Source organism: Talpa europaea, assembly GCF_964194135.1.
Source record: "Talpa europaea genome assembly, chromosome: 12".
Lineage (NCBI taxonomy): Eukaryota > Metazoa > Chordata > Mammalia > Eulipotyphla > Talpidae > Talpa > Talpa europaea.
In genome coordinates, this window is record NC_140079.1 from 18,679,906 (window position 1) to 18,705,327 (window position 25,422).

The following is a 25,422-nucleotide window of genomic DNA, read 5'->3' on the forward strand; positions in this document are numbered from 1 at the left end:
TCAATATGTCTCTTCACAGTCTGAATCCTAGAGGGAAAAGTACAATAGTTATGGTTTATATATGAAGTATAATACCACAATTAGAATCAGGCAAACACCACACATTAGGACCCCCATATGAAAGTCAGCTTGGGGAACTTTGAATCAACACTCTGAAATCCCCATAAAGCTTCACAGGACCTCAATATAACTGAAGTCTATTAGATCTATTTCTGCTTTGAAATCCTAAGGGTTCCCTCCACATCATCAGATCATCAACAATCAATTCTCAGTTCTCATTTTACTAGATCTGACTCAGCAGCAATTGACACATTTAATCATTTTCTTTTCACTTTCTTCACATGGCTCCCAGGATATTCAACTCTCCCGGTTTTCCTCCTACCGCACAGTACATTCTTTCTCAACATCTTTTACTAATTCCTCTTCGTCTCATAATTCCTCTTCGTCTCCCCAATCTATCAGCCTTGGTGCACCCCAGGGTTCATTCCTTTGACATCTTTTCTGTATACACTCATTTCCTTGGTGCAAATAGCTCTACTAGTCAATCTGCTACTGAATACTAATTATGCTTTCAGTCTAGATCTTTCTCCTGAACTCCACACTTACGTAGACAATTGCCTATTCCACATCTCCACTTGGATATTTAAAAACTATTGCAAATTTAATACATCCAATCTCAGCTCCTGATCTTCATCCTAAAACCTATTCCACCCACAGACTGTGACTTGGAGGATGAGATTTTTCCAACATGCAAAGAATATAAGTTATTTGAGGGCAGGAATTTTTGTCAGTTCTGTTTACTACTGTTTCCTAAGTACCTAGAATCATATCTGGCACATGTCAGATACTCAGTAAGTAAGTGCTGGGTAAATTAATAATTGAAACGTAGATAATAATCATATTAACTTATTTTGTGCTGTCAATATTTTTAAACCCTAAAGGATTGGTATTAGATTCTTTCCAATGGCACCATTAACCCTTCTCTCATCTTACCTATTATACTGAAATGCCCAAGAGGAAGAGAAACAAAGAACAATGCAATGAATAATTGGGCTGCAGTATCATGGCCAAGTGCTGAACTTGGCAATAAGTACAAAGAGGCTCAAGTTTAAACCCTGCAAAGACAGGTATGCTTCATATTAGATCATAAGTTGCTTTTGACCTGTTTCCAACTGCACCACATCAGCAAATCTCTTCCTCCTAGGATGCTGGGACAGCCCCACAAGCCTAGTAGTCACAGGAAGAAGGAATGACAGGCCTTCGAAATTTAAATCAAAATTTATGCTTCCCAACATGGGTATTTCTTATTAGCAAAGGCATTAGTCATTAAAATGTTATGGTGGAAAAGGTTTTTTCCACTCCTTCCCCGGAAAAAAGTAAGGCTCTGCAGAAAAGTTAAATTCAGGACTTCTGGGTCAAATCTCCTAGCATAACCTCGGTCGGCGATAGGACACGCCTCTTTCAGGATGCTCACTGTCAGTCAGCAGAGGCTGCCCTACACCGTCCCTGCTCTAATATAAGGACACAAGAGACTGAGTCCATGAGACGGAACACAAAAAAATGGTTAGAATTGGCAGGGATTCCCTGAGACCAAATGCTCTAGGGGAAGACCTTGATTCACATCTCAATTTAGAATGACCTCTCCTGCCTCTAAGGACAAAGCAGGACAAATAAATACAAACAGCAAACAGATGAAATGGACATACCAGGCACTCAGCACAACGGACACAAAGCCGGGCCATACAGTCACCCTCCTCCTCCTGGTCAGTGCTGTAGAAAGAGGACAAACCCAAGCTGAGCAATTGCCAGCCACAGTAGAGAGGCGCTGTTAAGACACAGGTATTGAAATCACACAGGACTGGTTTTACATTCCAGTTCTGCCACTTACTGGCACAGTGACTGGGTGAATTACTTAAACTCCAGGAGCCTGTTTCCTCATCTCTAAAATGCAGTTATTACCACCTACGCTTAAAGGCTAGTGATTAAGACTAAATTAAAAAAATACATGAGTTTATACATGTACTCAATAAATAGGAGCTGGTAACAATCATTCATTGAGAAAGGCACTGAGCACTGACCATACAAGAGGCATTGTGCTAGGTTGGGGATACAGACATCATAAGACAAGGTCCCTCAAACAGCTCACAACCTCAAAGGGGTAAGAGACCTGTTAAAATTTAACAAGCGTGTTACAATACAATGTGATGACTATTAATAGAGTTAAGTTTAAACTGCTGGGACAGCAAAGAGGAGGGCATGACTAGTCTCCCCAGGGGATTCAGGGACACTTAAGTGGTGACATTTCAGCTGAGTCTGGGAGGATAAGGAAGGAGACTAAGGCAAACAAGAGAGGGAACCATGGGGATTCCAGGTAAGAGAAAAGCATGTGGGAAGAAAAAGATTTGAACAAGTATATATGTTCAGTGAAGAAAATAAACTCTACAGCTGGAATGTGAGGCACATGAGAAGAAATGGCAGGAAACAATAAACAATGTGACTGAGGGTTAGTCATGTCGAACCACGCTTAGAAGTAGGCATTTTTGTATTTTACTAAGAGCTCTTTATCTTGGAGGAGGCGGGACAACACAGATTCCTTGTAAAGGGCACCGTCTCTCCCATTGAATAAATGCATATGGATACCTGGTCAAGGTAAGGATTCCCTCCTCAGGGGGGAGGGAAGCAAATATTGTTTTAAAATGAACAATGATGTAAAAAAATAAATAATAATAATAATAATAATCAAAAGAATTCCTGCCTCAGATTAGGAACCCTTGACATAGACAATGGAGAAAGAAGAGTGTCTTTATGTAGACTTCTGTTACCTTTTTTCTTTAGCAAATTTGTTTTAAGGGAAAATACTGGATTATTTGTGCCCACGTTTGATAATGCTTTTGAGAACTACAGCCCAATTAGCTCCAATTTAGAGAATCTGCTGATGCAGAATAGATGTTGCTTAATTTAAATTGCTTTTGCTCTCCAAGACTATTTTTAAAGCTGCTCTCACTGCTCAGGCATTTTTTTGGGGGGGAGACATCACCTCAGTGGCAAAAGATGGAAAGGAGGGAAATAACTGACTTGTTGGATTTTCCTGTTAATTTTGAAGGAATGCTATATCCACTGGAGAGTTTATATTCAGAACCATTGCACTGTGCAATCTGATATCCAAAGCAGGAGACGAAGAACATACTACCAACCCCTCCATTCTCTCTCCAAATTAACATCCACAAATCTCACCCTCAACCTTCCTTCTAGTACTCCTCACCAGAACTAGCCTCTTTAAAAAGGAAATTTCACCAGCAGAACTGAACTTGGCCTGGGAGAGAAGAAGTTGTGAACATAGGTCTATGTACTCTCCACAAAGCAGGAGTCTGAGGGGAAACAGGATCACAACTCCAAGCTCCAGCTGAACTTACTCATCGGAAACCTCAATAGACGACTTCTTATAACCAGACTTGCTCCTCTTCGTCAGCCCCGCAGACTTCCTCCCCATTCGCACCAACAGCAGAACCACCACCACAGCTGAGGGGATGAAGACGAGAATGGAAAGAAGGGTGACGGAGGACAGCATGGTGCCAAAACCTAGAGGAAAAAAAAAAAGTCAAAGAGAGACGTGCAAGAGTGCTTCCTTTCACAAGAGCTAGGTTTTTACCTTTGCTCGTATTCCGGTAACACAAGGAATAAATTCATTGCAGAAAAGGTAGAAAATACACAAAAGTACAAAGATAGGGCCTCCCTGGTGGCACAAGGGGTTGAGCACCACACTGTGAAGTGGTCCACGGCCTCTGCAGCATGAGTTTGATCCCCGGCCGGCCAGGGAGAAACCCACATGGCGGGGCAGACCTCTCCTGCTCGCCCACTGCTCCCCTCAGCAGAGTCTTTCAGTCAGTCTGCCTGTTCCGTTCCCCACTCTGTCTCTGGTGGCTCCTCTCACCCCCCGCATCTCTGGCCTGTACCCCAGCTCTTGTATGCACAAATAAATAAATCTTTAAAAAAGAGGACTGATCACAAAAATCTGCAAAGAGCTGATGAGACTCAACAACAACAAAGAAAATAATCCAGTCAAAAAATGGGCAGAAGAGCTTAAAAGAAACTTCTCTGAAGAGGAAATGCAAATGGCCAACAGGCATATGAAAAAATGTTCAACATCACTTGTCATCAGGGAAATGCAAATCAAAACTACCATGAGATACCATCTTACACCAGTGAGAATGGCACATATTAAAAAAGCTAGCAACAACAAATGTTGGCGAGGGTGTGGAGAAAAAGGAACTCTTCTGCACTGTTGGTGGGAGTGCAAACTGGTCCAACCACTGTGGAAAGCTGTATGGAGATTTCTGGACCTACTAAACATAGAGCTTCCATATGATCCAGCAATTCCACTCCTAGGTATTTACCCAAAGGACACAGAAACATCAATTCCAAAGAACACCTGCACCCCTATGTTTATAGCAGCACTGTTTACAATAGCTAAGCTTTGGAAACAACCCAAATGCCCAAAAATAGATGACTGGATCAAGAAGATGTGGTACATATATACCATGGAATATTACTCAGCATTCAAAAAAGATAAACACATGCAATTTGCAGCAACATGGATGGCGCTGGAAGGGATCATGCTCAGCGAAATAAGCCAAAAAGAAAAAGAAAAATACCGGATGGTTTCACTCATAGCAGGAATCTAGAAAACTTAAATAAGGGACCAGGAAAATGAATAACTATAAGAAAGTGAAAATCGGAATCAACAAAAAACTGTGAACCAGAGACACTTTTGGGGGGGCGGGGGTGGGAGGGGAGGGATTGGGGTCAGAATGGGGGGGCTGCAATTGTATGGGGAATATAACAATAAAATTTATTAAAAAAAAATAAAAAATAAATCTTTAAAAAAGAAAAGTACAAAGATAAATAAAAATTTACCCACAACCCCAAAGCTAGGATTAAAACATTGGTACCTACCCATTTAACTTCTTTCCAGGAAACCTATAAGTTATTGTCTTAAGAGATGAAGAAGGAAAAAGGAAGGAGAGAAGAAAAAGAAAAAGAAAAAGAGAGAAAGAAGGTGGAGAAGAGAGAAAGGAAGGAAAGAGAAAGAATGGTAGAAAAGAGAGAAAAACAGTCCTAAGACAGTCATCTATAATGAGCCATGATACGGTGGTGTGTCTCTACTAAGTCTTTGATTTAAATTCAGTTAAGGACTGGAATGACAGACCCCCGGTCACCAGGCGATAATGTAGGTAAAAAGGACAGTCCTTAGCCTACTCTCCTCCTATTTCACACTAAAACGAAACTGATGCTCTTTGCAACATGAAAGTAGCATGCAGTCACCCATCCTTAGAGGGATTCCCTTTCAAGACACAGGCAAGAACATAGGTCTTGGGCCTCCCCTGGTGGCGCAGCGGTTGAGCGCTGGGCTGAGAAGCTGCCCACAGCCTCTGCAGCACCAGTTCAATCCCTGGCCACCAGCAAGGGTCCCACATGGTGCGACAGCCCTCTCCTGCCGCTCCCACTGCTCCCCTCAGCAGTGTATTTTGTCAGTCTGCCTGTTCTATTCCCTGCTCTGGCTCTGGTGAATTCTCTCCCCCTCTCGCACTCTGACTGTACCCAGTGCTTGTATAAATAAATAAATAAATCTTTAAAAAAAAAAAAAAAAAGAACACAGCTCTCATAACCTAGGAAACAGAATGACTTCTATGTCACACAGGTGGCCACCCTCCCTTCATTCAGGGATTTGCCATACAATCCACAAGACCCTTGGTCAACCAAAGTTAACATAAAAAATAACAATAATAGAAACTATGATGATATTTGATGAACAACTTTAATTTGCAAAATAAAGATAAAAATTTCACCCTTATAGTCAATTCAGGATGTCAGAATGCTTCAACAGTCAACTGGCTTACAAAGATTAAGTAGCTTGCTTATTATCGATCTCTCCAGAAAGCACCATAGCAGTCACAGAGCACACACAGAGAAGGGTGGTCACCGTAAGCTTACCCCTTTCTGTGACTGTTAGCTCGGTCACAGGAATATTATGGTGCACGTCAGGGGGGTTCTTCACAGCACAGCTGAATGTCCCGTTGTCCTTTGTGGTGGGGTTGCTTATGCTTATGGATGCATCCCCTTTGTACACATCTCCAACCCAGGAAATTCGATCCCGAAATGTGCCTGCTGTGGTTGGGTACTGGAAAGACTGATAGTGAAAAATCTAAGAAAGTGACACCAGGAGGAAAAAAAGTTAATATGGAAAATGTAAAGCTAAAATGTCCAAAATAAAATACAAATGTAAAATGGGCTTTTTTAATTAAGCACATTTTTTTATGCTTTAACCATCCTATTGGTTAAAGGACAGGTTAATAAATGTTATCAGAAAAAGACCCGATAAAAGAGTCCTGGGATTGAACTTTCAAACCTCTTCTAAATTCTCCCTGATATCCTAAAGCAGTATTTCTCACCTGGGGGTAAATTTGCCTTCCAGGAGACATTTGGCAATATCTGGAGATATTTTTGGTTGTCACAATTGGGGGTGTGCTACTTACTGGCATTTAGTGGGTGGAGGCCAGGGATATTGCTTAAAACCCTACAATGCATAGAACAGCCCTCCACAACAATTATCAGGCTCAAAGTGCCAACCATGCCAAGTTGAGAAACCCTGTTCTAAAGTAGCATCTAACACATGTATGGGATTTCATAGTACACAAATAACTCCCACATATTTATTCAATTAACCTCATAACAATGTTGAACTACATGGGACAGTTATTATTATTCTGAATTTATTGAAAGAGAAACAAGGTCAAAAAAAAAACTAAGTGAACCTAAAAGGCACAGCATTCACAAGTGGGAAAGGAAAGGTTTTTGTTTATTCTCAAAATCACCAGGAAGATATAATATAATCAAGCCCCTCTCAAGTTATCTATCTTGGCAATAAATATAAACCCAAATCAATTGCATGGTCAGTACTCAATGAATATATGTTAAATTAAAATGAAGCTGCTTCAGATTGGTGATCAGACACTCACTTCGTCACCAAAAGCACATAATTATATCTGGTGGCTGGTCAGGCAGGTACTGCCACATAATATGATCTCTCTCTCTCTGTTGTGCAAGATTTAAAGCTTTCCTCTTTCTTTGTTTACTTGGTACCCCGAATTTTACAACCACTGAATTGCCCAATTTTGACAACATCTCAGAGAAGATGCTGAATCACTTACTGGCTCATTTATTCATGCATTTATTCAGCAAATATTTATTTCACACCTGCTATATGCAAGGCACCATGTCCAGCAAAAGGATATAGTAGGGCCAAATAGGCACAGTACCTGCTCACACTGAACTTACAATCTAGTGGGAAAAACAGATACTAAGAAATAATATGGGGCCTCCCCAATGGCGCAGCAGCTGAGCGCCGCGCTGTAAAGCTGTCTGCAGCCTCTGCAGCGCCGGTTCAATTCCCCCCCAGCCAAGGAGAACCCCACATGGTGCAGCAGACCTCTCCTGCCTCACCCACTGCTCCCCTCAGTTGTGTCTTCAGTCCATCTGCCTGTTCTGTTACCCTCTCTGTCGCTGATGAATTCTCTCACCTTTCCATGCCTCTGACCTGTACCCCAGTTCTTGTATAAAATAAATAAATAAATCTTAAAAAAATATAATAATAATATGTGTGATGAGTCTGTCAAAGAGGAAGTAAAGAGTGTCTAACCACTAATGACCAGCATCAATAGAAAAAGGTCTGAAGCATCTTATTGACAAAGCAAGATCTGCTGTGTATTGTCAAAATTAATCCAACTTGTAAGTTCCAAGCTAAAGTAGTGACACACAAACCCTTGCTAACTAAATTAGTCTGATAGAATCCTAACTGATCTTGTAGCTGCCACATCATGCTCTGTGACTTTAAAGGATCACTAACTCAAGGTGGGTGAATATGCAGATTTTTCTGACCAGCCTCACAGAGTGCATTTAAGCTTTCTGACCCAGGAAGATCCCTGTTGCTTGCTCTGCCCTACCTTTAGCCAAGGAGGAAAAGCCAAATAAGATCTTTCACAGTTCCGTGAACTACCCAAAAATAAAGTGAACTAACTTAAGTCTAAAGAAAAAGGAAGCAGAACTACAGCCTAGTGTTCCTCACATGAGCCGGCTACCTACCTCCAAGTGAAATGACATTCACCACTGGCTCCCAAAACAAATTCAAAGCTTAGAGATTAAAAATCAAAGAGAAACTTTTCCAATGAAGAAAACAAGATAAACAAATTGAGGATAATTTCAAAAATACACTCCTGGTAGGATGTTCACATTCTCAATAGCATCTACCCTGAGCTAAGGATACTGCTGGAAGCATGAAGACAAAGGACTTTTTACAGCATGGCAATCTACCATTAGACATCTTCAATGTGATCTGAACCATAAAATCTATTTTATAATGTGAGGAAAGTATATTGCTTCTGATATTGTAAGACCATCTGTCACCAGCAGAGTCGGTCATCAACACTAAGTGCCACCACTGCCTTCAAAGGGAGATGTACAAATCAGGGCAGATGCAGAGTCACTAGAAGAAGATGCCAAGATAAATCTAGAGTATAGATCTACAAACAGATACACCCACCAAGATAACTTCATATGACAGGAAACCAGCGGCTCTAAGAAAAGAGGACCTAGAAAACTTTTCTATCCAACGGTCCTGGAGGGGCCCTTCTTAGTAGCTCAAATTTGCAAATGAAGCCATAAAACAATGCAAAAAGAAATAAGAAAGGGAAAACAAAGTAAACCACATTTCCTCTGAGCGTCTGACAAATTTTTTCCTAGCGCTTATTTATAAGATTATTACGTAGAAGAAAAGAAAAAGCCCTAAAAGACCAAATGACTGTCATACAGGATAGAAGCTTATCCTTTTCTATAATATTTAAATAGAAGCTCATCTTCTAGCCTAAGATGAGAAGGCCTGTGACTTGAAATAAAGGAATCCCAGAGCTGTTGACCACAAAAGGCTCATAGAAATGTCCTTAAAAATATGCACTTACTGGGCCTCCCTGGTGGTACAAGGGGTTAAGCACAGCACTATGAAGCTATCCGCAGCCTCTGTAGCATGAGTTCAATTCCTGGCTCGGCCAGAGAGCTACCCACATGGCACAGCAGACCTCTCCTGTCTCACCCACTGCTTCCCTCAGCAGTGTATTTCAGTCAGTCTACCTGTTCTGTTCCCCACTCTGTCTCTGGTGAATCTTCTCACCCCCACCCCTCTGGCCTGTACCCCAGTTCTTGTATGCATACATAAATAAATCTTTTTAAAAGAAATATGCACTTACTGATTCCGTGCGACTGCTGCTGGGAGGTCGGTATGTCCAGTCTATGGTGAGCTTGTCAGTGACAGACGAAGTGGATTTGAAGGTGCATCTCAACTTGACCTTTTCGCCAACATAACCCCGGACATTGGCATCCACTTTAATCTCCAAGGAAAGGACGACACAAACACCTAATCAAAGCAAGCCCAAACATTTAAAATGCGTTCATTTGGGTGGAGTATACAAAGATACTTATTATAATTTTTAGGGCTCTCATCAAAAACCATAGCAATAAATATCTTCTTAGGCCAACCCAAAAGGATAAGGAATGGTTATCTGAATTAATCAAGGATAGTATTTTTGTCATTTTATAATATTAAATCATAGAATAAAAGCTTGGATAAAAATTTTAAATCTGGTCACACCAGCATTTTTTCAAATACAGATTTGTGATCAAATTAAGCACAGGGCCTCCCTGGTGGCGCGAGGGGTTAAGATGCAACCTATGAAGCTATCTGCAGCCACTGCAGCTCAAGTTCGATCCCCCACCAGCGAGATTCCAACATGGCGCAGCAGACCTCTCCTGACTCGCCCACTGCTCCCCTCAGCAGTGTATTTCAGTCTATTTGCCTGTTCTGTTCCCCACTCTGTCTCTGGTGAATCCTCTCACCCCCCGCACCTCTGGCCTGTGCCCCAGTTCTTGTATGCATAAATAAATAAATCTTTCAAAAAAAAAACCAAATTAAGCACAAATAAGTAGGTCAACCCACAGCAGTCTAAAAGGCAATACCACCCACTGCCCCAACATACATGCACTGGGGGAATATGGCAGCTGAGGGGTCTACAGGACTTACCCCAAGTATGGCATGGTTGTAACCTGAAGCCACCACTGCCTCAACCACTAACAAAATGGAGAATAGGAAATAATAGGAAATTGTTTTATTGTTTTCAAAGAATATAATAAAACTGCCTCAAGTTTCCATCTAGTTTTGTTTCCTTTCTTAGAGCTGGTCAATGAATCATACATTCATTAAAAGTAAATTATGGGGCCTCCCCGGTGGCGCAGCGGTTGAACGCTGGATTGTGAAGCTGCCCGCAGCCTCTGCAGTGCTGGTTCGATCCCCGGCTGCTCCCCGGCCACGGGAGGAGGGTCCCACATGGCGTGCAGACCTCTCCTGCCGCCCGCTGCTCCCCTCGGCAGTGTACTTCGGTCCTTCTGCCTGTTCTGCTACCCGCTCTGGCTCTGGTGAATTCTCTCACCTTTCTGCGCTTCTGACTGTACCCAGTGCTTGTATAAATAAATAAATCTTTAAAAAAAAAAAAAAAAAAAAAAAGAAAGAAAGAAAAAAAAAAAAGTAAATTATGGAGGGCCTCCCTGGTGGCGCAAGGGGTTAAGCAACGCACTATGAAGCAATCCACAGCCTCTGCAGCACAAGTTCGATCCCCGGCCAGCCAGAGAGCAACCCACATGGTGAAGCAGACCCCTCCTGACTTGCCTGCTGCTCCCCTCAGCAGTGTATTTCAGAAGATCTGCCTATTCTGTTCCCCATTCTGTCTCTGATGAATCCTCTCACCCCCCACATCTCTGGCCTGTACCCCAGCTCTTATATGTATAAATAAATAAATCTTTTTTTTAAAAAAAGTAAATTATATGGGAGTTACAGAACAATTCAATACTTGTTTAAAAGGTATGAATGTACGTCATTTTTAAACTCTCAACTTACTTTTTCCAAAATCATCTTATATAACCAACTCTGACACCCACAAAAGAGTGGCATTTTCTACTGATCAATCCCCTCTGCTTTCTAAGAACAGTGAATGGAAAATTATCTTTCACTAGGTAGCCATTTTTTAGAAAAGTAAGTCACTAGGATGCTATTTTTCTGCTTCCTTCACTGCAATAAGCAGTAAAGTGGTTCTTCTGGTAATCCAAAGGCAAACAGAGCAGCAAGGTTTCAGAAGAGCAAGCAAACCCACACACCACCGTGAAAACCAGCAGTCCCCATAGTAAAGGATGCAAATGCCAGTCCTATCGCTTGCTGCCTCTGTGGTCTTAGCTAGTTACTTTACTTCTTCATGATGGTAATGACAATAACAGCACTTAAGTGCTTATCTTAGAAGGTCACTGTGCGGAGTAAATGTGTTAAAACATGGACAACACAGAAACATATCTAACCCACAGTAAGTGCCATATGCATGTTAAATAGCTTGACCATCATTACTGCCACCTCTTCAGTTCAGCCTCCACTCTCAACCCTTCCTTACCAACACAGCTATGAGTCATCATTTCTACTGCCTTTACCTCTGCCTACTTTGAATCATTTTTCTTGCTCCTCTCTAGATAATCTAGTCTGTGCACATTCCTCTTAAAAGGAGGAAATCAAGTCTGAGCTCACAACTCTAATAAGAATTTGACCCATTCCAAAGATGAGGATTGCTTCTGGCTCATCCACAGCATCCTTTCTGACTTTGCTACACTTGTCATTTCTTCTGTACCTTGGCAAATGCTCGTCCTCTTCCTGGAAAGCCTCAGTCTTTGCTCCCTCCTAAGCCCTCATTTCTGACCCACTGTTCTCTTCACTCAAGATGCAGGCTCAAACAATGAATAGTCCACATTCTCCTCAACCCCCAACCCTTTATCCCAAAATATAAGCACAGATGAGAAATTTTAAAGTATGGATTTAGAATTAGACCTGGATTTGAATTCAAGTCTATCTGCTTCCTAGTTATGAGGCCTTGATCACAGTTACCTAACCTGTTCAAGTTTCAATTTCCTTACTTGGTAAATGAGAACAATAATAAGAACTAGCTCATTGAATCATGGTGAGGATGTAATATGATTAAGTAAGAGAACACATAAAATGCTCAGCACAGCACCTGAAATAGAAACTTTCGATGTTAGCTATTATTAAAATGAACAATGACAAATATTTTAAAACCTTCAATTATTCTCTATTGGACTATAGAATAAAATCTAAATATTGGAGCCTTCCCAGTGCGCAGTGGGTTGAGTGCAGTGTTGTGAAGCTGTCCACAGCCTCTGCAGCGTGGGTTCAATTCCTGGCTGGCCAGGGAGATTCCCACATGGCGTGGCAGACCTCTCCTGTCTCGCCCGCTGCTCCCCTCAGCAGTGTATTTTGCTCCATCTGCCTGTTCTGCTCCCTGCTCTGTCTCAGGTGAAACCTCTCATCCTCCCACGCCTCTGGACCTGTACCCCAGCTCTTGTATAAAAATAAATCTTCAAAAAAATCTAAATATTGATAATCTATCCCCAAACTGCTGTTACTCCACCTACCTACCCATCCCACCCTCTTCACCAAAACCAGGACATGCTGCCATTCCTAAATTTACTATGTCTTTTCATGCCACTATATCTTTCTTTGAATATGTCTTTGTCTGGAAGACTCTCCCCATACCTGGCATGTTCCCACTATGCCATACCCGCCAACACTCACACACTCTCAAAACTCAGCTTAAATGTCAGCTCTTTGTGTTGCAACCATGCTACTGCCTTCTTTTCAGTTCCTTGACTGATTGCTTCCCAAAAGCCCTACTATACTTCATTGCTTTCTTTGATGTTCCCATAACAGTCCATAGTGCTACTCAAGCACATATACAACTGATTACATTCAATTTTTAGAGACTGCTTGTCCATTAATTGCTAGTACCTTCAGGGCAAAAATTCAGAGGGAGGTGAGTGAGCAGGGAGACTGAGAGGAAGAGGTGGACAGGTCACGAAAATTTCTAGTTTAGAAACAAAGTAAGTGGTCACCCACTTACTTCCTGTCCCTTTTTACAGCATTTTCAATATTCTTAAGTCTCCACCACTCTCTCATTCTGAACTGAAAAGTTCAGATCTAGGTAGCCACTCCTAGACTGTATCTGTGTATATTAAAAGAGAAAACCACACAACTACAAGATAGTTAAATAATTCATGAAGTCCACCCACAGCTGACCCCTGAAGGAGGCGTGATAACCCTTGCAGTGGCCTTGGTCAGCTCCTCTTTCTGACTTCTCAAACATTTGCCTTTCTCTTTCATCCTCTATGCAATCTCTGGGCCCCTCATTCTCAGAAGACAATGTCTCCTTCTTCAGGAAACTTGAGGCCACACAAACTGCCCAGTCATACGCCTTCCTGCTTTGCCACTTCGCCCCTAATCTCCAGTCTGAAAGAGTGTGGTATTCCTCTTGCTCTGCAAAGCCAACCTCTTCTGCTCTGCCCTGGATTCCTCCCCTACAGCCCTGCTACCACAGAAAAACCCTCTCCACTCTCCTCAACCTTTCCCTTTGAAGAGGGGCGCTATCTCCTCTCAGTCTCTAAACACACAGAAGTCTCTCCCATCCTTGAAAGACAAATAACATTAAAACAAAACTGTAACAATCTTTCCTTCACCCTGTATTATTTCTTACTACCAATCACTGCCCTCTCCTTCCTTCCTAAGTCAAGTTTGTGAGAAAGTAGTCTACACTTGTCATTTCTATTCCCTCCCTTTTGCCATTCACTTCAAGAACCCAACAGAAGAATCTGGACATCACTACCACTTCTGGTAGAGGGCATTATGTCTTAAAACTGCCAAATCCAAGGGATAAAAACTCCAATAAGTAATTTTATACCCTGGTTTTTCTGAATCTCTCTGACACAGTGACTACTTTCTCCTTGATCTTTTCTGTCCCAAGTCTTCCATGACAATGCTCTCACTCACTCGTTCTTCAAACATGTGTTAATTGAACATCTGTTTTGTGCCACCCCTTGAATTTGAGATTAAATGTGAGCAAAATAAATGTACTCCCTGTCTTAGAGTCTAAAATTCAGTGGAAGTTTGAAACATTAGTCAAATAATCATCAGGACAAATGTATAATTACAAACTTTGATAAGTACTATGAACAACATAAAAGAGAGTGACTATAATAACTACACCTATTATTGTAGAGGAGCAGAGAGTGGTTAATGAAAGCTCCCCTAAAAAAAGTTACTTTTGAGCTAAGTTCTGAAAGAAGTATAATAAGGGTAGGAGATGAACGGCATTCTAGGCAGAAGACACACCATATGCAAAGTTTCTGGGCCAGGAATGAACAGTCAGTCAAGGAACTGAAAGGAAGGCAGTATGGTTGAAACACAAAAAGCATGGTGAATAAAAAAAATGATATGTACCTAGGAACTAAACAGGAACCTGATCATATGGGACCTCAGAAGTTTAGACCCTTATCCTTAGAGTTGGAAAACTGAACTATGGGACCGAGTGGGAAGAGACATGATAAAGTTGGCCTTTTTAAAAGATCACTCTGAGGAAGAAACCTAGGGGTCAAGAGTAAGTAGGAGATTATTTAGGAAGCTACTGTAATACTCAAGTGAGAAATAAGTGAAGCTTGAACTAAGTTGGTGGGAGTGGAGATGGAGTGAACTAGGAAGATAACAATACTCCCAAGGTAAAATCAGCAACAATTCATGATAGATCAGATGTGGCATATTAGGCAGTGGAGGTATCAAGGATAACCCCTGTTTCTGCCTTAGTGATTAAGTGATTCAGAAAAGAAGAAAGAAATACTAGACTTGGCATGGAAGAACATGAGTTTGATTTGAGATAAGTTTAAGGTGTCTCTGAGATACCCCAGGGATAAAAGGACAGTTGGTTTAGGACAGAGGTTAGCAAACTATGGCCTCTGGGCCAAATCCAGCACACAACGTCTTTTTATAAATAAAGTTCTATTAGAACACAGCCATGTTCATGCATGTATATATTGTTTATGGCTGCTGTGGTGCTACTCCAGAAGGGTTGCATAATTACAACAGAGGCTACGTGGCCCACAAGCCTAAACACTACCACAGTGCCCTTACAAAAGTTTGCCAACAATGGTTTAGAGCAAATAAGAAATATGAATTAAAGTTACAAATCTGAATCTCCTCAGCCTCCCTCCAAACAACTCTAACACCAACTGTGGTACATACACACACACAACTCTACATCTCTGTAGTTTCTATCAAATTTTTTTCTAAGGCTCCTTTTTTCCCACCATCCCTTAAACACTGGTATCCCTTAGAGTTCCACCCTTAGCCCACAATTCTTCATTCAACATGTTCTACTTGAATAATCCTTCCAAACTGCTATAGTTTTAATAACTGCTAATAAGCTAAGAATTCCCTGATCTATATTGCTAGCCATGACTCATCTGCGTGTCCAAATGTCACTAGATATACCCACTTGAATCAAGAATCCACAGACGTGGAAGTGAACACAGTGAACTTTTGTTTGTGTCCAGCTCGATCTCCGTTCCCTTCATTTCCTTTCCGAACAATACCCTGGTTTTCTCTGACTATCCACCCTTTCCCACATTGTGCATGAGTGTGGGGGAAGATAACTCTATCAATTCTGAGCCCAGGCAGGAAGGTATAATCAGTTGAGATTTTGAAAAACGTATGGGCCGGGCCTCCCTGGTGGCACAGCGGTTGAGCGCTGCTGGGCTGTGAAGCTGCCTGCAGCCTCTGCAGCACTGGTTCCATCCCCGGCCACCGGTGAGGGTCCCACATGGCGCGACAGACCTCTCCTGCTGCTCCCACTGCTCCCCTCAACAATGTATTTTTGCGGTCTGCCTGTTCTGTTCCCTACTCTGGCTCTGGTGAATTCTCTCACCCTCCCGCACTTCTGACTGTACCCAATGCTTGTATAAATAAATAATCTTTAAAAAAAAAAAAAAGGCGTAAGGATAAAAAAAAAAGAAAAAACGTATGGGCCATTTTCAAAAAAACTTTCCTCAGGGGCCCCCTGGTGGCGCAAGGGGTTAAGATGCAACCTATGAAGCTATCCACAGCCACTGCAACACAAGTTCAATCCCCGGGCAGGGAGCTACCCACATGGCACAGCAGACCTCTCCTGACTCACCCACTGCTCAGCAGTGTACTTCAGTCAATCTGTCTGTTCTGTTCTTCACTCCATCTCTGGTGAATCCTCTCATCCCCCTCACACCTCTGGCCTGTACCCCAGTTCTTGTATGTATAAATAAATAAATCTTTAAAAAAAATCTTTCATCAAGCTCAAGGAAGTCAACAAATACACAAAGCCTTTACACCCCCAGATCTGAAGGAGCAAAGGGAGAAAATAATGTTACCAGAGCTTATAAGATCTAGAGCTGTGGGCCACCTGACAAGGGAGAGAGCAGGGAAGAAATACCCTGATGTCTTCTCTTCTTGCCCTTCAATTTCTTGCCAATGTCTCCCATTGGCCACACCTAACTGGCAGTCAGAAAAAGGGTTCCTGGAAGATAACTTCTATAGGATTAGCTTTCCAGGGACTAGAAAACAAAGAAGGTAAGTGAATAGATCTGGTGGGAGAGGCGCAAACTAAGAATAGCTAAAACTCCTCCCAACTCTGAGGGGGTGAGCTAGATTGGACTAAACCAATTATTACATGCAGAGGCATGCCTGTAAACAGCTAGTAAAAAAAAGCTCGAATACGTAGGGTTTGTTAAGTTCTGTGATGCAAATACTCCCATCATGGTTAATTTCAAGGCAAAGTCTCCAAATGCTGAGTTAGGAAGAAATGTGTATAATTGCCTCTTGAGAGCCAGTAGGCACTCCTTTTAGCATATCATTCTCCTGACCACAGAGGATATGTTTGGGTCAACATGTGATTTAAGCTAAACCAATCGAGGTAGGTTTCAAAAATCTTTCTTGGAAAGTTATTCAATGCCTCCGTGCCTTTTTTATGTCCCTATGTCTGGAATTTTCCTCACTTCCTATCTCTAATTCATATTTTTCTTTCAAGATTTAACTTTGGAAATTTAAATCTTGGGAAGTCTTCCTGGGAAGTCTTCCCTGTGTCTTCATGGCAGATTAAGAATGTCTCTATGTGCTTCCATGGTTTCTAATGCATTTCTCTTTGTACCAGATTCTAAAATTATCTGTTAAGGCTTCTGCCTTATGGAAACAGAACCTAGCACACTGTGGGTGCTCAGTTACAGTTATTCAACAAACAAACAACACACCTCTCTTAGTAAAACAAAAATGTTACAATATAAGCACTAAAATGCTGCATTCTGGGCAAATTTCTAGTTACTAAATTACAGTAAGTAAACCATGAACAAAGTCACATACCTCCCAACTTCTTCCTTGTACACATTTGAACTCCAAATTCATGAGCATAATTTTGCCACAAAGGTATCAATATTTAAAGTCCCTTTACTAAAATCTAAACTCTGGGCAAGTGGGTCTGAAATGTATAGTTACAGAAATAGGATCCATTGATGAACCAATGTGCACTGTTACACATCAAAATATTGGCTCCCTTTAGGGAAGAAAGAATAATGACTAGAGGAAGCACAGGAAAGGCTCCTGAAAAGCCAGTAACATTATATATAGTGATTTATGTGCTGGTTACCCAGGTGAATTCGGTTTCTGAAAATTCATTAAGCTGTGTTTATGTATCTACATTTTTTTTAACATATAGTACTCTAAAATTGTTTTAAAATCAATGGATATAAAAGGGCCTCCCTGGTGGTGCAAAGGGTTAAGCACCGCACTATGAAGCAATCCACAGTCTCTGCAGCATGAGTTCGATCCCCAGCCAGCCAGGGAGTAACCCACATGGTGCAACAGACCACTCCTGACTCGCCCACTGCTCCCCTCAGCAGGGTATTTCAGTGGATCTGCCTGTTCTGTTCCCCACTCTGTCTCTAGTGAATCCTCTCACTCCCACATCTCTGGCCTGTACCCCAGCTCTTGTATGCATAAATAAAAAAATCTTTAAAAAAATAAAATAAAATAAATGGATATAAGATAATTTATCTCCTCCACTCAAAAAAAGAAAAAAAGAAAAATATTTATCCAAAGTTACATCTTATGTAGAAATTTTCATTCTAGCTCTAATGTTCTTATGGCTATTTATCTTCACTTGAGTAAAAAAGAATTCTTGCCAAGTAAAAGCAATATTCATGATAATTAACATGCTTTTTTCAATCTTTAAAAAATCTCAATAGAAAAATCACATTTAAATAGAGGTCAGTCTCTGCTTGTAAGAAATGAGGGGACTATGGCAAAACTCCCAATACATACACCCAGTTCTCCAAAATATAAATCTGTCAACTTTGGTTCATAAAATTCCATGCTTAAATGGATGCTTCAGTGTAAGAACTCCAGGCTGCTTCATCTACTGTTTCTACATATTTAGACAACTGATATAGTAGCAAGACCACATTACTAACTTAGGGAGAATTCAAGCAAGCTAATAATTTAATGGGTCCTATCTTTGATGAGCAAATAAATACTGGTAAGAAATCGGTCTAGTACCCAACAGATTCAAAACAAAAGCAAGACCCCTCCCCCAAAAATAAACCTCAAAAACATGCTAAGTGAAGGAAGTTAGTCACAAAGAAACACATATTGTATGATTCCATTTATATAAAATGTACACAATAGGCAAATCCATCCAATAAAAAGTAGATTGGTGTTTGCCAGGGGTGAGGGAAGGGAAGGACTGGGAATGATTATTAAAAGGTATTAAGTTTCTAATTTAGGGTGATGAAAATTAATTGTGGAAATTATTGCACAACTCTGTGAATATACTAAAAATCAATTAATTGTACACTTTAAATGGGTAAAGTGTATGACATGCTAATTACATCTCAATAGTTATTTTTTAAAAAGCAAAGAATATTCAACAAATACACAGATCCTAAAATCAATTTTTAATGTTTGCTTATTTGGTCTGGATTTCATGGATGCTTTTCAATGTGAAACGAAATCAAGCTTTAAAAGCCATTATATCTAGATTTTCTCTTAGGACAATATTTGAACTGTGTGTGTGTGTGTGTGTGTGTGTGTTAGAGAGAGAAAGAGAGAGAGAGAGAGAGCGCCCTAAGATTATTTAGAGTGACAGTAGGTCATCCTAAACATATTGCAAAAGAATTTAGCTGAAAAACTGGACACTTGTGATGACACAAATAGCTGGGAGGGATCAGGGAGTGTGCTAGTAGCATGGATATTAGTCACCAAGTAAATTAAAACTTCCTGGCTTTACCTGCTGAGATTTAGACAACAAAAGCTTTTTCGTGTTAAAGATCTCCTTCGGAAATTCCTATTACCCGCAGGGAAATTTTACGAAGTTAACAATTCACTCTAGTGCTAGTCCTAACTAGCATATAACTTCCCAGCAAGACACATACACACACCATCCAGAAAATAATTGCATTCTAAAATAAAGATAATTGTGTTGGACTGAAACAGCAATTTGAAAATTGCACGAAAGCAGCATTTGCACAAATTTCAAGAAATGTCATATGTAATGCTAATATTACTTAATAGATTAAAATTCAAGAGTTGGCAGACCCTTCCTAAAACTGTTTAAAGTTACTAAAATGCAAAAGTACAAGCTTCTTTCTCAACAAAACAAGTCTATTATAATGAAATCACAGCACATCCTTTCTGTGACTATAAAGGTTTTATTTCGTAGATCCTAACATCTACAAAAAATGAAATTACCAACAGTCATGATTTTCTTGACTGGGACAAACTGATATGAAAAGAACATTAGAATTACCCTTTCCTAGTCAGGAAACACAGCCCAAAAACCAAAGCAGGGCCAACCACTGATATCCCGGTCACAAGTCAGCCCCGTCACAAGCTAGCACCCTCCGAGGTGCTACAAAGGGATGCCAAGCACCAAAACCCAAAACCAAGTCATGCCAAGTGGTCGCGTTACCAGCAGCTCATGAAAACACTGAAAAACAACCAACTCTCCTCAAAGGGTGGCGATAAACTCAACACCACATCCTCCCGCCCCCTCCATCCCCAAAAGCTTTGTGGGGGCTTTCCTAAGACAACCCCCCACACACCCGGAACCGGAAAAGCGCCAATCCTTCCAAACCCCCCGGCCGGAAGTGGGTCAAAACCACCTGTGCACTCACCCTGGAGCAACAAGACGCCCAGCAGTGGGACCAGAGAGCAGCCACAGCCTCTGGCCGCTCCGCTCTGCTGCATCCCGACAGCTCTTCAGGTGCCTGCACACCTTGTTTACACCTCCCGGTAACCACACAGGTAACGCCGGAAGTGACGCAGAGGGAACCTGTGAGGAGACTTAAAATGACGATTCCCAAGTTGCCATGGGAACATGGCTTCATTCCAAAGCCGCACCTGGGATGGCTCGCTGACTGGCGATTCTTTAATTCATGTAGGAGTTATTTTCTTTTGCTTGAAAATTAAGTGGAGGACAGACTTTCGACATTTTCACATTCATTTTTATGGAATTCTGCCGTCTTCATTCTGACTCTATTCCAGATTATTTTATTTGAATGCTCTCAAAATTAGATTTCTATAAATTTGAAATTCAGAGGGACCTAGGAGATCATACAGGATATTTCAGTCAATATATATATAAATGAATTATGCCTTCCTGATGAATTTGTACCTCGTTTTGGTTCTTTTGTGTGTTGAGCTATTAGGGCATCCAGCTCAGTACCCATTTGAATAGGAGTGTTTAATAAATGATTTTAAAATGGCAATGGTGAAATCATTACAGCATCTAAAAGAGGAAAAAAGAGCCGCGATTTTTGTATCTTTAGGTTGAAAAGAGAAAGCAATGTCATCACAGTGCTGGAAGTTATGAAGAGATAGTGTGGCATCTTCTGAAAAAGACATGGGATTGTACCCTCGGGTAATCTTAATCAACTACTTTGCTGAAATTTCACTATATTTAATGAAATCAAAAAGGGGAAAAATACACTTTACATTTTTCAACTCCCATTCCTTTACTAGACTTGAAAGCTGGTAGTTTTCTCTATTAAGAAGGTAGTAATCAGGGCCTCCCTGTGGTGCAAGGGGTTTTGTCTCAGTACTATGAAGCTATCAGTAGCAGCAAAGGCAGCAGCAACAAGTTTGAGTCCCAGGCCAGGGAGCTGACCCACATGGTACAGCAGACCTCTCCTGTCTTTCCTGCTGCTCTCCTCAGCAGTGTGTTTCAGTAGATCTGCCTGTTCTGCTCCTCACTCTGTCTCTGGTGAATTCCCTCACCACCACCACCCACCTCTGGCTACACCCCAGTTCTTGTATGCTTAAATAAATAAAATAAATCTTTAAAAAAAAAAAAAGGTGGTAACCAGAGGAGAAAAGGATTGGGGAGGTAGGTAAAATGGGTACAGAGGGTCAGTTGTATGGTGATAGATATAAACTAGACTTTTGGTCATAAACATGAGGTAGCATATATAGATGTCAAATTATAATACTGTACACCTGAAATATAAGTATAAACCTATGTTACCTTAATAAAAATTTATTTTTTAAAAAGGTAATTTAAGATTACCAATTAGAATAGATCACATTGTTCCTTTGAAAGAGTTCCCAAATTAAGTAGTTTGTGGTGCCTAATTCCAGTTATCCAAAGCCATGTGAAAATAATTTATCCAGTATTCTGTATGTTACTCACTTCTAAGATACCTCTAGGAAAATTTGTCAGTGAAGATAAAATACATACCCACCTGTTTTGCAAAATATTTACATTTGTATATGAGTAAATTATATAATTGATGCATTCTTTATTACTAAAGTTTATTTACATAAGTGTTTAAGACACAATAAAAAATAAATTACAATACAAAAGTTTTCTTTAGGAAGAAGACGTTGAACAGCAGAGTCCTACTAACCATGAAACATTTAGCCAAGACACAACGCTACAAGTTTTTCTGGAAATACTTTCCATGAGTTTTTAACTACTTCTTTACACTATGGAACATCACCCAAGCCATCTGATTGAAGAAATAGCCAGTAATTACATTTTCAAATGTTGAATTATGAAGAGAAGTAGAAAATGTGAATTAAAAGTACACTTTTTAAATTTTTGTTCCTAAGTTGGATATTAAAATTTTACTTTTTTAGACAGTACAAAAGGGTAAATGAGACAGGTATGAAACAAGTTTCAGAATCAAGAATCATATTGTAAATTATACCATTTTTTAAAGTGTTGGGTAATTGTCAAAATTCAATATCTTTATGTACAGATAACTTATTTGAAAATCCCAGTTTTCTAAAACATGTTCAGCCTAGTCAGTGAAAACTGTAAAGATTTTTGAGGGCTCTAAACATTTAAATTTTTTCTATCCTTTGAATGATTGCTGCTGCAGTTTAAGTTTGAAAAGACACTTAACAGATACCTGTTCTTAAAAAGTACTCTTCTTTCTATCGTCCACTTATAAAGTTTGTGTTACCAACTCATATAAATGAAAAAAGGAAAAAGTTTGTTTCATTCTGTTAGTTTTGCCATTTCTTTGTTCCATACCAAATCCTTGAACCCCCAAAATAAGCAGTGAATTGAAAGGAGAGAGAGAGAGAGAGAGAGAGAGAGAGAGAGAGAGAGAGAGTTTAAATAATCTCTTCCAGTTCTCAGAGCTTTGTATAGCACTGTACACAATTATCAACATTTAGGGTTGACTTTTCTCACCAGCCCCAAATTTTTAAAGTCGTAATATACTATTTCACAATCTTTGTATTTAACTGTTTAATGCTTCCAGTCTACAAGTATAGGTGTCTTAGAGCATAGACACTTAGAGCATAGACACATAGGGCAGCTCTGCTGCCCTGCTGTCATAGATTGTTGAATTGGGGGGTGGGGAAGAAACAGGAAGCTAAACAGCCTTTCATTGTTCTTGAAAGATCCTCACTGTTGATTGTTTTGAGCAACACAGAAAAAAGGTGACATTCCACACAGGCTGAGGCGGCATTTGTCAATCTGTTAGCATTTATGTAGCCTTTTCTAGTTACTCTGATTTAGACTTGTGTTATTGTAAACTTTGTGTCATTTGACAGGGAAAAAAAACTATCATCTAGGATAGTGAAAGAAATTCAATAAAATGAGATGTCCCATATTTATTAAAAGCCATAAAAATCAAACTGTTGCTTAACGGTTTGAATGTAGAATTTTCTGTTAATAAATTAAAAACAGCTGGAAGAATTAACTCACTTTTTGAATGGAGTTGAGTAAGAAAGAGTAAACATGAACTTTAGTAGCAAGTGTCCTGCTCTAAAAAAACAAATATGTTAGAGGAATATGACAGACAAGTTGATTTTAATCCCATTTGATGCTGATATCTGTTGTATGTAAGTCATCTCCATCAGGAGTGTTTCAAGGGCAAAAATGTAGTTTCTTAGTATACAAAAGTTAATGTACATTTGAGAAATAGTTGCACTCTGAAATTAAATAAAACCTTAATATGGGACTGTGTATGAGTCTGGTGTTATCTGCTCAAGAAGAGCCCAGAGGGATTGCTGGCTCAGAAGGATCTTCCTTTCTGGGTTGTTATATACTGCAGAGGTGGTTGGAAGACAGGTCCTAACTAGGAAAACCAAAGAAAAGCTTCCATTAACTTCAAATTATCCTAGAGCTCTTATTCTTGGAAATCTTCAACTTCCTGAAATACAAAACAAAAGTTTAAATGGATAATGCATTCGGGAAGGGTATAATAGGAGTACCTGGCATTATGAACATATTATTAGGTCTAGTCTCAATTGTGAAGAAAAATATTCTTAAATGTATTTGTGCTCCCCCTATTTTAATCTTTAAGAGTATTTTGATCCTTATTACATAGTTCTTAGAGTCTGTGCCCTTAATTCTTATACTTCGCCCCTTTTTTAAAATTTATTTTTATTTATTTATACAGACAAGAACTAGGGTATAGGACAGAGGTATGGGGGGTAAGAGGATTCACCATAGACAGAGTGGGGAGCAGAACAGGCGGATCTACTGAAATACACTGCTGAGGGGAGCAGGGGCAAGACAGGAGAGGTCTGCTGTGCCTTCTGTGTTAGCTTCCTGACCCAGAAAGTCATGCTGCAGAGGCAGGCAATAGCTTGATAGCGCTGAGACTTTAACCCCTGCGCCACCAGGGAGCCTTTGCACTTGATTGGACATTTGAATGATCCACAGCTCACTCAAACACGTACGTGCCTTTTTCTCTCTCTTGCTCCCTTTAATTATAGACAAAATCAAAAGTACAGAAAGAAGACAACATGTGGAATTCACCTATCACCTAAATCACCTAATTTCAAAGCATTTTTTTTTTGGCCTTATTTGCTATATTTTTTTCTGGTCTGAAGTTTTTAAAGCAAATTACTGACATTATACCCCTAGATACTCCAATATGCATTTTTTAAAAGTAGGGACATTTTCCTGTCCTTATTACACCCTTATTATACCTAGTAAAATTAACAATTCCCTAATATTAACAGTATTCAAAATTTTCATATTCAAGATTTCCCAAAGGTCCCCCAAAATCTTTTTGCAACTAGTCAGTACAAACTAGTATCCATCCAGTCAGGGATCACATATTGCACTTGATTATGTCAGTTCCTTAAATTTCTTTTAATCTAAAACAAGTCCTCATTTTTATTTTCTATGACCATGACTTATTAGGGAATCTGTTTGATTATAAAAAGACAATTGTCCTTGGTGAAATCTCCAGGCTTTTTTGGGTTTACAATATAATCATCTGTCTCCATATTCTATTTTAAATCCTTGGCATCTTTCACTGGTGCTCAAGGCTATAAACTGGCTCTCTGAAAATAAAAACAGAGGCTGTAGTTCAAAGAACAGAAAAAAATTTCATCATATGAAAAATAAATCATCCTATATTTTAAGCTTTATGAAACTGAAAACTGGGGGGACAAAAACTACACACTCCAATACTGAATTCATTGTCCCAGTAACTAAATGAGAGGAGGAGTTGGAATTAATTCCAAATAGTACAGAAGTTCTCTTATCAAAACATCAGGTTTATCTATTAGCTCACTTAATGCCATGAATGGCTTACAATAAAACAAAACAAACATGCAGTTATTAATTCTTTCATTTGGAAAAAAAAAGATTTCTCTAGATGTTGAAAGTAAATTTATTATTTTTGGTGGTAGTAAATATATTCCCAGAGCTTCAACTAATCTTAGAATTCCCTCAGGTATCATGATCTAACCTCCTAATCTTTTGCACAAAACACACTCAAAGGGAAAGCAATGTATAATACTAACAGGTCACTTATCTCCCTGGTCCAGCTCCTCAAATTTCATACAGGAAACAGCTGACAATCATAATCTGGGAGATCCACATTCAAGACTGACTAGACAAGGAAGCTAAGGGGAAAAAAAATCAACCTACTTATGAACCTTACCATCTAAGGATG

General features: G+C 40.0%; 1 protein-coding gene across 2 annotated transcripts; it reads right to left on the reverse strand.

The window, feature by feature from the left end:
* On the reverse strand, window positions 1–20,312 carry MPZL3 (myelin protein zero like 3; the record flags this gene model as incomplete). 2 transcript variants are annotated; one of them, XM_084249675.1, is made up of 6 exons in its annotated part: window positions 1–27; window positions 1,707–1,770; window positions 3,414–3,579; window positions 5,992–6,202; window positions 9,297–9,463; window positions 20,170–20,312. In XM_084249675.1, 6 exons carry the CDS (start codon window positions 20,240–20,242, stop codon window positions 1–3), a joined length of 708 nt encoding a protein of 235 aa, XP_084105801.1. The 2 variants fall into 2 exon arrangements, with proteins under 2 accessions (XP_084105801.1, XP_084105800.1); XM_084249674.1 differs by having other exon boundaries at window positions 9,297–9,430; window positions 20,170–20,242.
* Window positions 20,313–25,422: the final 5,110 nt, after the last annotated feature.